This window comes from Rhopalosiphum padi, chromosome 1 (genome assembly GCF_020882245.1).
Source record: "Rhopalosiphum padi isolate XX-2018 chromosome 1, ASM2088224v1, whole genome shotgun sequence".
NCBI lineage: Eukaryota > Metazoa > Arthropoda > Insecta > Hemiptera > Aphididae > Rhopalosiphum > Rhopalosiphum padi.
The window spans coordinates 85823454-85839089 of record NC_083597.1 but is presented as its reverse complement, the minus strand read 5'-3'; the positions used below and the strand labels follow the sequence as shown (position 1 = coordinate 85839089).

The window sequence follows — 15636 nt, the reverse complement described above, 5'->3', positions numbered from 1 at the left end:
CCTATCAATAGGTTTAAAATTATATTATTATAACACATTTTATAAACATATAGGCAGATTTTTTAAGCATTATCACTTTTATTTTGTGTTAAATTCGTGTAAAATTTGATATAGATGACTATTTTGTATATAACGAATTCTAAGTATTTAACATAATATAAGATTTATTTTATAGTATTATGTCAGCCAATAGAATAAAATCAAAATTCTAAATAACCTAATAACCGCTATAGAAACTATAAGAAGCGTGTATGAATTTATTTATAACTCCATTTTTACAAGGAACCATCTGTGAATTATAAAAGTATAAACAAGCGATCTATGCGTCCATTTGGCATTGGTTATTGCGCCTAAGCTAATCCTTGGAGAATCTTATGTCTGTCTGGAAATGATAAGGCTCACAAAATATGCAATATAGGTACATATAAGAAATAAAATTCATTCGCTAGAATTTTGTCGCACCCTATTAATAATATTTGTTATTTATATGTACTCGCGGATGACGAAGCAAAAATAATTATTTTATAATTAAATGGAGAATCCGAACCACTCGACGGACATAGAGAAAAAGATCAGTGACAGTTGCGTTATTCAAGTTTCGTAGAAACATTAATTTTGGACCCGAAAATTAAGAATACTAATTTAATATTTGGTTAGTGTCTTCCTGCAGTATAAAGTATAACTATAACTAAACAGTAATTCTAAAATATAATTCATATTCTCGGAAGTAATGTACCTATTATAATTTATAATATGTGTACGCACGTGGCGTAAAATGATTTATATATCTACCTGTCCTTTACCTACTTATTGTTTATGCGAATAACACTTAATTTTACATCGATCGTCGATTATACGCATAATATTGTAATATTTATTATCCAATAAACTCATCAGAGTACCAGACATCACTGATGGTGGATCTGTAGAGTAGAGGTTAATCCCGTCTACTTCTTATTTATATATGAAAATAATAATTATTACCACTCGTTATTATAACTCTTAGATCTGCATAAAAGCCATAAAAGCATCTCTATATATATACTTATTTTACATAGCGTGCGCGTACTATACATATTATACGTATATTATGCAGGTACCTAATATATAGTCGAAGGAACAAACTGCCTCGTCCTGCACCCGTATAATACTGCGTTGCATGTCGGTCGCAGTTGGTTACAACGATTACCGGCATACGTTTTTAAGATTTTCTATTCTCGTTTCTTTAATTTTTTCATTATATTTTTCCGAGTTTCCGATACTAGGTTTGTTTTTTATCATTCGATTGTTTTAACAACCATACATAATATACGCATATTATACCGTATACGTGTTGTACGTAACATGTATCGAAACACACATTCGTATTATTGTATAGGTATAGAGTATATAGGTACACTATAGTGTTTTTCCTGTTGCTCGTAAATTTACTACGGTAATTACGGAACGCAAAAACGTTCCAAAACTTAAATAACCTGTTCTTTATACTACTTAACATGCATACACAATATATATACATTATGCACATACACACACTTTTATGACTTTACCAACCCCTGTGAACCTGCACGGATGCGTATCGAATGAATAGGAGGGGTGAACGATGGCGGCGATAGTGCGGAACCTTTATACTATCTACAGAATTATATATATGTATAAACATAGTATAATAAAATGCATTATACATATAATATCTGGATCTTTTATATATTCGTGTGTGTGTGTGTGTAGTACATCCATACGGCCATACATAACAACAGAATAACACTGTATTAGGTACCTACGACAACTATATATATATATATATATATATATATATATACCTGTAGCTCAGATGGGACAGCTGTGTACCTGATGGCTGATGAGGTTATAATCAAAGGCTTAGAAGGTACCGAATTATACATTTGTACGTATAGCCCGTATAGATGTCTATTATATTGTATAATATAATATTGTGTCTAATTTTATAAGAATACACATCCTCTTTTAAACACACATTCAGACTAGCATTAAGATTATTGCCGTGTGTAAGCTATAACAATTTTGTAGCCTTTTAAGATACATAACATACTTTCTCTAAACAGCCATTTCATTCATTGACGGCAACACGCCAACACGGCAATGTATAGGTAAGCCACCATCGTGAGTTGTCGTCATGTATATATATTTCAACGGTAAACAGGATATCAGTCGCGGTGGTATATAAAATATACCACATAAGTACGATGGTAGATGATTTAGTTGATACGCAAAATAATAAATTGTATCCACACATTTGTTTTATTGTTTATTTGTTTACATATATGTATAATTCGTGTATATATTCTATGTATAAATTAATTTACGCCTGTATGGAGCTTTGGCGCACATATAGACTTGAAAACTATTAAATTTTTGTGTGCAATTTTTGCACGAATCTTTCTTGATATTGAAAGTATTCACAATAGCTTCGTTTTTTCATCTCCAATTATTTCAAGTTGAAATTTTTGAATTAAAAATTTAAAAACAATATTTATCACCCGATAAAAAGATTAAACAATATTTAGCATATTTTTTTCCGTCCTTTCAAATTATGCTATTTCATACGAAACAGCCTAAGTGGTTAAATATAACTGGTTACGTAAAATATTTAAATATCACATGGTTTTATTCTACTTTAATAGTCAATGAAGCATAACATTTATAAAATTTATTATTGGTAATAATATTGAATATAAGACCCGACAAATTAATAAAAACCAAACAAATGATAAATTAATCGGTGATCGTTTTTAATAAAATTTAATATAACTAACTAATTATATAAATCGAGAAATGTACGTTATCATATAGACAGACAGCTAGTAGACAGTAAAATATATTAAATTATACAATATACATTAGGCATACGTATGTCTAAAAGTTGCCCTACTACATATACTTCAGCTTTATAGCTAGCTGTGATTTAAATGTATTTACATAACTAATTATAACTATTTTCCACTCAATGATAACTTAAAAACACATTATCTCTCTCGCCTGTACCTACAATTATAATATTATATGTACATATGTACCTAATATAGGTACTTATTATTTAACCGTATTTGAAGTACAAAATATATGTTTATTCATTATTCATATATTATATAAGTCGATAATAACAATTATTTTGTTGCGCAGCAATTATAATATGAGTTTATATACCATACGCTGTTCCGAAATCTATAAGATCAAGAATGAAACACATTTATATAAGTATGATCATATTATTAATTCACGGGTATTTATCTATTATTATATTTCAGTTTTGATATCGTTTTATTTCTCTCGAAAATGGTCGATTTTTTTTTTTTTTGTATTTGAATTGATTTATAGGAGTGATTTTCGGATTATTTTACTTGGTTTTTTCTTGTTCACACGAATTGCTTCAAATAATGTCTTTTTTACGTTTTATTTTATATTTTTATTTTTATTATTATTATTTTTTTTTACAAAAACGATTTATTCCTTTGCCTCGACACTCCCAAACACTGCAGCAATTGGTTTTTATTTCAGATTCATATCTTTGTACATAATAATAACTATATTCGACTGTTGACTGACGAGCCATCCTTTATTATAAGCATTTATATCGTTCTTTTTTTGTATTTTACCCATTGCACCATTGCTATATAGTGTATAGCCGTAGGTAGATACCTACGCATTGCTACGCTTCGTTGCACATTTCATTATATCCGAATCTTAGACAACTAAAAATATGAGAGTCGTTTTTATACATTATATAAAGAAAAATTAATGTTGTCTTATGCGACCTCAGCATTCTTACCAAGAATCTACAGGACAATAATAATTTTAACGTTAAGATTCATCCAGATAAATTATAAAATAAGAATATTTATATGATACATATAATATAAGGTATTAAGGTATAGGTTTATGTTCACAAATGTTTAATACTAACTAAATACAAACATATTATATTAAAATGTATAAATATTAGTTATAAATACGGTGATTCAAACATTTAGTGGCTAGAAAAGTAAAAATTGTTGATATAATTTTTTTATATAAATACTAATATAAAGTTTACAAAACAACGTTTTTGGATAAAATTGTATATTTTTGATACATTATAATTTTTTAAGTTTTCACTTTTTTAAATTAGGTATAACATAAATAAGGTACCTTCATTTTTAATTTTATATTCTTGAATATTTCTTATATTATTTTGACGTATAAAAATGATTGTCTACAAATTTTTTTTATTTATTTTAAACTTGAAATAATTATTACACTAATGATTTGCCCATTAGAGATTGGATTTTTATATAATGGAATTCTTAGAAGAAAAAAATTATAAACTTAAATATATAATATACCGTCAATCAAAAAAAATGTTTTTTCTAATGACTTAAAATTACGTAAAAAAATATTTATACTTTTAGAATTTGAATGTTTACCGTAAAAAGAATCACTCAAATGATGTAAACTGAGTTTATTCACTAAGTAGTATTATAACTTATTATGATTAATAATAACATATTTCCCTCCTGGCTATTATACTTGAGTAAATAAATAAATCATCATTTTAAAAAATAATACAAATATACAAACAATACAATTGAAAAATAGTTATAATACTCGTATGTAGGTATTATATAATATATTATGACGGTATCGGTGTGTCATATTTTAATATCTATTATCAGACCGGCGCAATCGAATAATAATAATAATAATAATAATATCGACTATGGATTGGAAGAGGATTAATAATCTTTGCGCTCTAGGCAAGATAGCTTATAATATGTACGAGGCATACATTACGCCCCTTTGTTTTATTTATATATTCGTTGCACAGATATCGGTTTAAAAACTTAATCGAAAACATTTTCACCACAGGTGACTACCAACTATTGGTCCACAAGCCATAAAAATCTTCCCACAAATTTCGATTCGGTTAAATCCTCTGTACATATATTTATAACGACACAAAACCACATGAAACAAAAATAATAATGCACGAGTTTAGAACACTTATAAACTTTAGTTATATATTTACGCGTATTTGCATAAGTCATAATCACACTGTTCTATAAAATAATCTGTATCTAATATCCGATTAGTCGTTTAGGTGTGGTTCTAACTATTACCTGCGCAGTATCAGGACATAAGGTGACCTATATATAGTCGGTGGTATAGAATAGATAATAACTATGGTAAGACAGAAAAAGTTTGATTTTTATCATTAAAAATTCTAAGTTACGAGTTTTTAATTTATGACATTATTGCATCCAAGCGCCAAAAATTATAAATTCATATTTTTTTTAATTTATACATATACATAATATTATAATTATAATACTACATCTTAATCTAAGCTGAATTATTCAGGCGTACCTATTTTTTAATTGCTTGACATTAGCACTGAAAACAATGCAACATGTCATCTTATAAATCATAATATAAAATATAATAGGATAAAATAATATAGTTATTTTATTTTTTATCATAAGAATATAATTCAAATATGAATATTTTAAATATATTTATAAAATTCTAAGATAATAGTTTCTTGCAGTTTTGCAACTTTTTTCAACTTAAACCAACAGTAGTGGGAATCTATATGAGCATTACTACCTCACTGCTGCCATATCGTTTATTATTTATTGATATTATAATATTAACAATACAAAATCTGTGTGGAGATGAGCAAGCAGTCTTCCGCTGCAATCTATTAGAAAAATGCAATATTACAGTCCTGAAACTTATTGCAGTAAGGTAATTGTTAACACTCGTATTTGAATAGTATCTCGAGTCCAACATGATCGTCCTGGCGTCCTGCATAAGAAGTCCGCATCGAGTATTCGTGTGTGTCTACATGGAATGTATAACTATATTATTTTAATCGTGAGAACTGCAAAGCATACCAGCTTAATATCTGGCTTTTAAAATGATAAAATCTGAAGAGCGTCCGTTTATAACTGTATATTAAAGATGGCACTACTCGATATCGGTTTTATACTCTTATAGTAGAATTAATTTTATAGGTATATTTGGTATGGGGCGTGTTAAATACACACATAAATAATATATATCATGTTAATATATTATGTATATGTAGCTTATTCAGATATTTTAATGAAAATATGGTTTTATTATTATTAATTTGAATATTAAACAAAAATAGAAAGTAAAATTAGCTTATACGGTATTAATATAGTATTATAATATCATTTATTCATCAAGTGTGGGTGATTATATTTAAACTGGTATAGTGGTATATCGTAATTTTTCTATAATTGGTATATAACCTACATATTATTTACGGTTTATCATAATTATTATAGTAAACATTTAATAAGAATTTATTAAGCCAAAACGATTTTAAAAAAAGTAACTGAAATATTGTTATTAGAATTCAAGCAAGAAAAATATTACACACTTCGAAATGCAGATTTTGTGAAGGTGTACCTATTATATTGAGGTAGTAAATTATATATATAGATTGTACATACACTACAGAGGTATACAATTGCAGTTAAACAGACGTATTGTATGTGTATATTGTGTATACGATTGCCACACGTCCAGTTAAATTGTTTCCGAAAAAAGTGAAAGGAAAGTTGTATTGAACAACACTATAATATACAACAGCCAACAACTTTACAAAATAGATGTTATGGTTTTATACGTCGATGTATATAGTATGCATTTTGGGTCAAACGAATTTAATATGCAACGGACTTAACCTCACGTCGTCGGTGTGTCCGATGGTGTAAATATAAAACATAAAAATCTGTTTTTATTATGCATATTATATAGTATATATATATATATATATATATATATACTTTCAATAACGCATACGGCGTTACAATAATAACGATATAATAATAATATTATAAACAGATATATATCTGCACGTGCATCTAATATGTCGTGTATAATAAATAAATGTAATATATAGACGAATTAAATATAATGATCTCGATAGAGATATTATATTAAACAATATTATTATCATACATTCAAACAGGTATTGTGTGTGACGAATACGATTCGTCGCTCACTTCGTGTCCTCCAAAACAATCTGTAAGAACTCGGGCGGGTGCCTTCCTCGAACCGTTTGAGCAATTTTCATCCGCGTCATCTGCGGCATTACAATATAATATATATTATTATGTTATATTCTATTATTATAATATCTTAACACGCGTAATATATGCATACTACATATTAGGCAGGTACCTCGTGCACACATACACTTACGTATATAAAGGTTTGCGGGTAGGTACCTATATATATATATTATATATTATAATGAACGCGAGTCTCTCGAACACAATGTAAACTGTATCCAATTATTGTAATCGTCTACTATCGCCATATATATACATATAATACGTATGATATGGAGTTCATCCACGTCTATTCCGCGTGCAATGTCAAGGGCAACGGTTTAAAACGGCGTTTCATTGTGATCATTACGCCGTACACACACGCATAATATTACTATATACACGCGTCCACACGAAACAAATAACAATGGACATCTGACGATGGTATCTACGTAAATAGTTCGAATAGATGCTTCCCCCTTCACACCTCACCACGGTTCGAAAGTAAATCTTCAAACCGTTCTTATCTCTCATTTTTTATCAATATTATTATTATTTATTATTTTTTTTCTCCGACCCTTCTTTTCGACAACCGTCAGATCTCAGATGTGTAGGTACGATAATCGCAGATTTGCGGCTCGCCGTGGGTAACTAATACCTATACAGGTAGTCGTTTATTAACGCCCGAAGCCCAAAGGTCAGGTCAAATGTCACGCACCGTCCAACCGTCGCCGACGCCGCCGATGTTATTATCGTATAATATATTACCTATATAGCATGTAGTTACACTGGCGATTTCTTTATTTTCAAATCTGCCCATCGGAAATGTACACAATATATAATATTGCCGATATTGGCTATTACTTTTATTATTATATTTATATAGCAAAACTGGTCGGAAACTCGGGAAACGGTCGGACTTCTTTGCCGGTGGCGGTTCAGCGACGATCGATCATATATATATTAAATTCACATTATAATAGCATAGTACCTACGTTTTTACGCACGTGCCGCAGTACGCAGTTTCTTTTTTCGTATCTCTCAGTCTTATACCTATCATATAAGAATACGTTAGATACGTACACACTACACAATATTTTGTCTAATAGACGGGCTGTGAAGATCACGATCGGTTGTCATCGAGAAGCCACTCGACAGTTACCACTGATCGCTGCAGGATAACAGTATTTTTATTTATCTATAATATATAACATATTTGCTCCTTGGGCGTGTCCGATACAGCAGAGGTGACATTTGATTTTTAAATGTAAGAACGACTGAAAGATGACTATTACTATTACTATGAATTATGATGTTCAAAAAATTGTCTTAATTTAGGTGTATACTCTGTTCAACTTAAAAAACATAGTCGGAGGCGATAAGTTTTCATTGGGCGATGCTTAAATACAACACCCGATTGTCACCCCTATCGAATCAACCATCTGTAAGCTTACTGTATTTAAATATACTTTAGTGAGCCACGCGCCCACGCACCTGCACACACGTCAAAGTATGTTTCTTTTTCTTAAGTTGAAAAGAGTATTCATTTAAAAGTAATGCGTTTTCTATTACTATTATTTAATTCATCATTAGGGAACGGATTTTAATACAAATTTGTTTTTGTATGTTCTAAAACAATGCGTCTAAGTTCTAAGCATACAATTCGTTTCATTTATCAAGGAATTATAAAATGAAACTTTTATTATGTTTTTTTTTGCATTTAAACTTTTTTTTATTTTTAGAGCATTTTTTGATATTTTAAGGGCTAATTTATAGTCTAATAATATATATATTTTTGGTTTTCAAGACATTTTTATTTATTTTTATTTTTTACAACTACATAATATTAAAACATTTAGATATCTGTACAGCAATTGAATCTGCAAACACTTTTCACTCAATTTTACTTTCTAAGTTCAAAAATGCCAATTTTTGCAATTTTCTTTCAATCTATACTAGTCAAAATATTATAAAGGATTCGATAATACGATAATACGAAAGAACTATGTAGGTGATTGTTATATCATACAATTGATAAGAGCTTATGTCGAGAATATTATATATAAATAATGCACTTTTGCATCAAAAAATTTAATATATGCGGTTAAATATGCCCCCAAAAAAATTAAAACACTAAAATTTATTTTTTTTCTTTAAATATTTAATTTTAATAATTTTATATTATCTCTCTATAAGTTTTAACTAGATTTAATTTACTTATTTTATTATACTAACTAGATTTGGAATCTTTTTTGAATTTTGAATTTTATTCTTCTTTTTTAATTATTATTCTGTACCTAATATAAAAAAAAAGGTATTTAAAAATGATTGTTGAATTATTCTCAACTATTTACCTTAAACAGTAAAATATAAAACATTTTTGTCCTTGAAAAATATTCACTTAAAGTACATGATTTTCGAAATACCTTCAAAATATTCACTAAAAACTGAAAATATACTCTTATAATCAAAAATGTTCTTTTAACCCAAAAATGTCAAAATATTCAAAAATATGCACTAAGAACTTTGAGCTTTTGGTCACAACCGTTATGAAATGTAATGTGTACTCACTCTGCAATCTGCATACGATAAAGTTAACCAGAAAAAATATGCGAATGTATGAAAATCTTTGCTCTACTAATATCATTATCGGTAATTTAGAAATTGGATGCCCAGGAAATCTTTTTTATTGAATGTCAGTTTAAGAAAAAGTAACTAATAGTAATATAGCTAAATTATTTGACAGATCGATGTGCTTAGTTTATTTAACAAGATAATTTACTCTTATTTCTCAATGATGCGGCCCCTTAGATGATCAAGGCAGGGAAAAATATTAGTTTTTTACTCAATAATGGAATATGTTACGTTTCATAAATAGATTTTTTTTAAATTCCCATTTCGAGTATTGAAAGAAATGATACTAGGTATAGGTAATATCTCTTAACCAATTCTTACTAGGGAGAGTACTTGGTTGTCAGCAGCTATATACCTACTATTGTGAAAATTATTGATTGGTTAAATTTGTAGTGTTAGAGTCTGTCAAAGATGATGCTGTTACAAATGAAAATTCACAAAAATTGATGAAAAATACTAATATTAGTAATTATGAATTGAACTTGAGATTTATCAAAGTAAATTCTGGAAATTTACCAAAATATATTACTATATTGGAAACATCTGGATTATCATTGGCTGATGCATTTAATGTTTTGGCTCAAGTACAAAATTATATTAGGACAGTTGGACAGATACTAGTAGTATCGGAAAGTCCATTAACACTAAAATCAGAAAAATATAAAGTAAATCCAGTTATTTTTTATGAGTAATTGAACATCAAATTTTGAAGACAAAGGATATTAACGAGAAATAAAGAATTTCATTTTTTTTGTTCTAAATTAAGTATAAACATTCATTTGACAGTGTTAATTGTAGAAACTTGAAAAATTCCACTTTAACTTAATATTATTTTTAATATATTTTTCAAAATATTATAACTAATTAGTAATTTTAAGCTAGGCATTTGAAATTTATTTAGTATTGATAATAATGATTAGGATTGATTAAAAAAATTGAAAAGTTAATGCAATTCTAAAAAAATTAAAAAATACAAAGGTATAATTTTTTTTATAATTTTTTTAAGTTAAAATTTTGATTAAATTTGCCATGTAATGAAAAAAAACAACAAAAGAAGTCACTTTTGTAGTAATATAAATTTATAACATATATGATAATAGTTATGACGCAGTTATAAACACGTTGGTACCAATTTTTAATTATGTTTAATGATCAAGGAGTACTTGTTATAAAATATAGTATGTTATTGTATGAGTTTATTTAAAAAAAAAAATAACTAATAACTTACTAATATAATTTAATAATTTATAACAAATCACTAAATATTAATTTATACTAAAGACGTTGTTTCTTTTTAATCTCATCTTCATCATCTGAATCCGAATCGGATTCTGAGTCTTCTTCAGTATTAATAAATTGAGATAAATTGATATTGAATTTCTCTCTTGATGCCGGTGTTTGGGCTAAGCATCTGAAATACATAATTTTTAAAAATGCATAAATGTAGCAATATATATATAATATAGATTAATTTTGATAATTAAAATTGAAGTTAATATACCAATCAGAAAAGTATTCAGAATAATTTTGTAGAAGGGTAAGGGTTTACTATCTTTAAATGACCCTATAAATCTACCAATTTTAGATATATGTTCCAATGAAAAAATAAATTCTAATGAAAATAAATACAAATATAGTACAAAATTCAATAACTAATAATGAACAAGTTAAAAAAGCTTATTCTCTTAATCCCCAGTTTCTAAATATATTTAATATAGAAATAAATGTATGTACAGTAACTACAGACAAAAAATAATTATATTTATGTATTGGAAATTATCAAACAGATAGATTTAACAGAAATATAGGTATTCAAAACTTTTATTTATTATTCTAAATGAAAAAATAATTAGTAAATAATAAAATCAAATAAAGAGACAATGCAACCTTTTTTAAAGCTAAAAGTAAATATTATGACTAAGTATGATGAAATCAATTTTTTATAGATTGTTGTATTATTGTATAATAAAGAATAAATATGAATTGTTACTATCAGTAATTAGACATTTGCTTTATGTTATAAAACTACATCCATATCATAATTAATATGACTACAATTTTTATATTTTATAATTATGCACCTAATAAATATGGATATGTATATTAATATATTAAAAAAAAAGTAATTGATGGACAGTAAATAAAATATAAGTTGGGCTTTTTTTTCAAGATTACCGTATAATAAATTGAGATTGTTTGGCTCTTTTAGGAGCTTTGGTCATAATATCCTTAAATACAGTTTCAAAATTTTCAATTAGGTGTTTTGGTTCATCTGTAAGCTAAAACAAAGAATCATAATATTTAATACTATTTGTTGATATTAAAAAAAAAATTGTATTTACCTGTCCAATTTTCATTTCTACAATTCCTAAAGATTCATCATATGGATCCACTTGCATATTATATTTAATACCTTTTATGTAATGCTTTACCATGGCTATTAAATCTAATGTCAGTGTACCTGTTAATAAAATTATTTTCTTAAACTTTGTTTAAATGTCTTTACTATAATGAAAAAACAAACCATGTTGAAGACTTGGATAACGTTTCCTCAATAATCCACGGATGGCAGGTAATTCTGTTAAAATATCAGGATGAGCAAGTACATATTGAAAATCCGGTAACATTATAAGACCTCTCTAAAATCAGATTATAATATTATGTAAAATAACAAGTTTTACATTTATATTTGAATTCATTTTTAGTTAATATTTAAGTGTTAAATTACTACTAAACAATTGAGGATCGTAAATGATATTTTTAAATGAGGTAGCTAATAGTTCAACAATATATACTAACATTGAATTATTTCTTATTATAAAGTAGTAGTTTTCAACCTTTTTAACCATGCGGCACACCAATCTCCATATAATATGAGAAGCATATTTTATATATATATATATATATACCTATATATACATATCAATACATACTAATATAACTATTAATTGATTTTTCGTGGCACACTTCAAGAGCACTCACAGCACACTGGTTGAAAACCACTGTTGGTGTTATAAAGCATTATATTTGAAACTGATAATAAAATATTGTGATTAAGGAAATTAATTATACCAATAATTTGTATAAAATGTTATAGATAATAAGAATTTTATACCTCTATACTTTTAATGACATCTTTCCCTCCAACTAACATTGCACCAGCATTTCTAGCTTCTTCCATCATTTCAGTACTTTGACAAAATGCTAATATTGTTCTATCTTCTCCATGGTCATATGGATGAGGTAATTCAATTATTTTATGATATTTATCTACAAATTTATTTTTTTTATCAGTAGTTAAGTCTATTTCAAGACGAACATTCAGAGGTGCATTAGGTACATTAATCATTGATGGATGGTGAAGTTCACGATGAGCCAATATAGCTTCCAACAAGTTAAACCTGTACCATTAAATAAAATTGAGGTTAAAAATGATAGAATATAGAAAATATAAATAATATAAAATAAATCATAACTGACCTGCGCATTTGGTTAAATAATCCCAGATAGACGTCGTCATTGGATGAACGCCAAGGAAATGTTTCAATTGTTCGACTTGATTTGTCTAATTGCCTATAAACAATTATATCTTTATAAGAATACTTTAGTTACATAAAAAAAAGTATTTTGATATTAAATATTATATATTTAATAATAGATTAGTTAATGATGTTAGTCAATAGTCATAAAATATCAGTTTTCAGCATTTAAGATAATACATTTATATAAATAGAAACCTTCATTAATTCAAATACCTTTTTAGGATACTTAACAATAATTATAAAAACAAATCTATTATTTATATTAAAGAAATGTAGGTCAATTGTAGTATATTATTTAAAAAAAACAATACAAAGATGTGTTAGAAACAACAAATAATGAATAATACAAAAAACCGGCTAATAAAATATTGTATCAATAACTATATTTACATTTTCACAATATTAAATTTATTTTAGATACTCATGTTTAAGATAATATATTAGAAACTAAATTGATTTAACAGTATTTTAGTTTAAATTTTATGGTAAATAATGTGATATTATATGAATGAAAATTTTTATAATTTGAATACTTATTTAAACTAAGTTTACAACATACTTTTTCTTTAATATAGGTATATATTTTCTTGCTTTGGCTAAATTAGCAGCTCTATTTTTTTTATTAATTTTTGCTTTTCGCTCCCTGGTACATTTACGTGCACGATATCGAACTGGCAATATAGAAGAAACTGTTGGTAGTGAGCGAAACAAGTTACTAAAATCTAAAAAAAAATACATTAAAAGGATAAACTAAAAAATATTTTTACTTGTGCTACACTTACTAAACATTTTAGTTTTTATTTTCCAAAAACTTTGTTTAAAAAATTGACAGTAGTGCGTAACAAATTAATGATTTAAAAATGCAGATTATAATAAACCGAATTTTTTCATTTTATTTTATCGAAGTCTTTATTAAAAAATTCTTATCTGCAGTTAAGAAATTATTAACTAGTAAAAAAAAACTATTAATTATTAAACTAAAAAGAATCCATTAATAAGTTGATTGTGAAGACTCTGCAGAGTCTGATGTTTGAAGACGATGAAAACTAAAAAAGACTTAAGTTTCAAGAGTTCAGGACGGTGAATTAAATGTTTTATTGTTATCAAAAAATATTAATGTTATTAAGAACATAACCTCACCAATAGAAATAAGGGTAACATATTATTACTATCATCACCGAACAATCGAATCTAAGCGATTATTATTACTGGTCACACTGATATCGTCTTCTATCATGTTTTGTTTTTCGTTTACTTAGCTATATTGCTGCTGCTGTCTAGTGTCTGATGAATTTTAGCTTTGTGTATTTTTTAAACTCTGTGTTGTGAATGATTTTTTTGTAGATTAGTCATTACCATAGCCGCTTCCCTTTCTGATCGTCGCATTAATCGTTAGGACACCTGTCGGACATTTGCAATAACAGTTGCATTTGATTAATAAAAGTAGCAGGTAAAACGATTTAATTGATTTTTGTACAACAAAGACTTACTAACAAGTGGCTCTAGTGAAGATGGAATGTAAACAATTTTTTTTAGGTTTTGGTATATTCCATCGGAATAAAAATAAATAAGTTATTAGGAAGAAAAGTATTTATTATTATGAAAATGCTTAAATTATGTTTTCTATTTAATAAAAGACCAGTCACCTAAAACCTACATAAAGTTTATATTTATATACTTAATAATTACCATATTGTGATAAAATATTGTTTAAATTTCAAAAGAATTCATCTGTACTTTATTGATTATAAATATTTTTACAACCAACAGATTTTTGTAGTTGATTCAATGAACGATTCAACCGAAGAATGTTCTCCATTTAAAGATAGAAAGAAAAAGTAAATAAATTCACTCATATTTGATATTTATTATTTGTGTTTATGGTTTGTTTAATTTATTTTTAATTGTGTCTAGAACTCATATGTCGCTAAATGATAAAAAACGTTTAGCTCGAGAAAAAGCTGAACAGTATAATAGCAATGGCAGGCCTTTACGGCAATATCATATGTTAACTGCTGAAGAGGTGAAACAGGGAAAAGAAACTCATTGGGAAGAATTGGAGATTATTGGTATTTTATATTGTTTGTATATTTTTAATTAAATAAATAATTTTAATATTTTTATGTTGTATGAAAATATTAGGTTGTGTAAAAAACATAAGTCCTTCTTTATGGAATTTGACCACATTAACAGGACTTTACCTAAATGACAATCAATTAACACGTTTGCCACCAGATATATCAATGCTTGTTAATTTACAGTATTTGGATTTGTCTGGAAATAAATTACGTAGTTTACCTGCTGAACTTGGTGAATTAGTGTATCTCAGGTAAAATACTAATGAATATTTCCTAAAA

General features: G+C 26.9%; 2 protein-coding genes across 2 annotated transcripts in view; one reads left to right on the top strand and one right to left on the bottom strand.

The window, feature by feature from the left end:
- Positions 1-10916: 10916 nt before the first annotated feature.
- On the bottom strand, positions 10917-14376 carry LOC132932104 (uncharacterized). Its single transcript, XM_060998322.1, has 8 exons — positions 14062-14376; positions 13839-14001; positions 13218-13310; positions 12853-13138; positions 12262-12376; positions 12080-12198; positions 11913-12016; positions 10917-11148 (listed from the first exon to the last, which is right to left on the bottom strand). The coding sequence occupies exons 1-8, from the start codon at positions 14066-14068 to the stop codon at positions 11013-11015; spliced, it is 1023 nt and encodes a 340-aa protein (XP_060854305.1). The 5' UTR covers positions 14069-14376; the 3' UTR covers positions 10917-11012.
- A 159-nt stretch (positions 14377-14535) lies between these two features.
- LOC132932103 (CCR4-NOT transcription complex subunit 6-like) overlaps positions 14536-15636 on the top strand; it is a 56252-nt gene continuing 55151 nt past the window's right edge. Inside the window, exons 1-4 of the mRNA XM_060998321.1 lie at positions 14536-14729; positions 15050-15117; positions 15194-15348; positions 15422-15608. Of these exons, the coding sequence (XP_060854304.1) occupies positions 15068-15117; positions 15194-15348; positions 15422-15608 (392 nt within the window). The 5' untranslated portion in view covers positions 14536-14729; positions 15050-15067. The remainder of the gene's footprint in view (positions 14730-15049; positions 15118-15193; positions 15349-15421; positions 15609-15636) is intronic.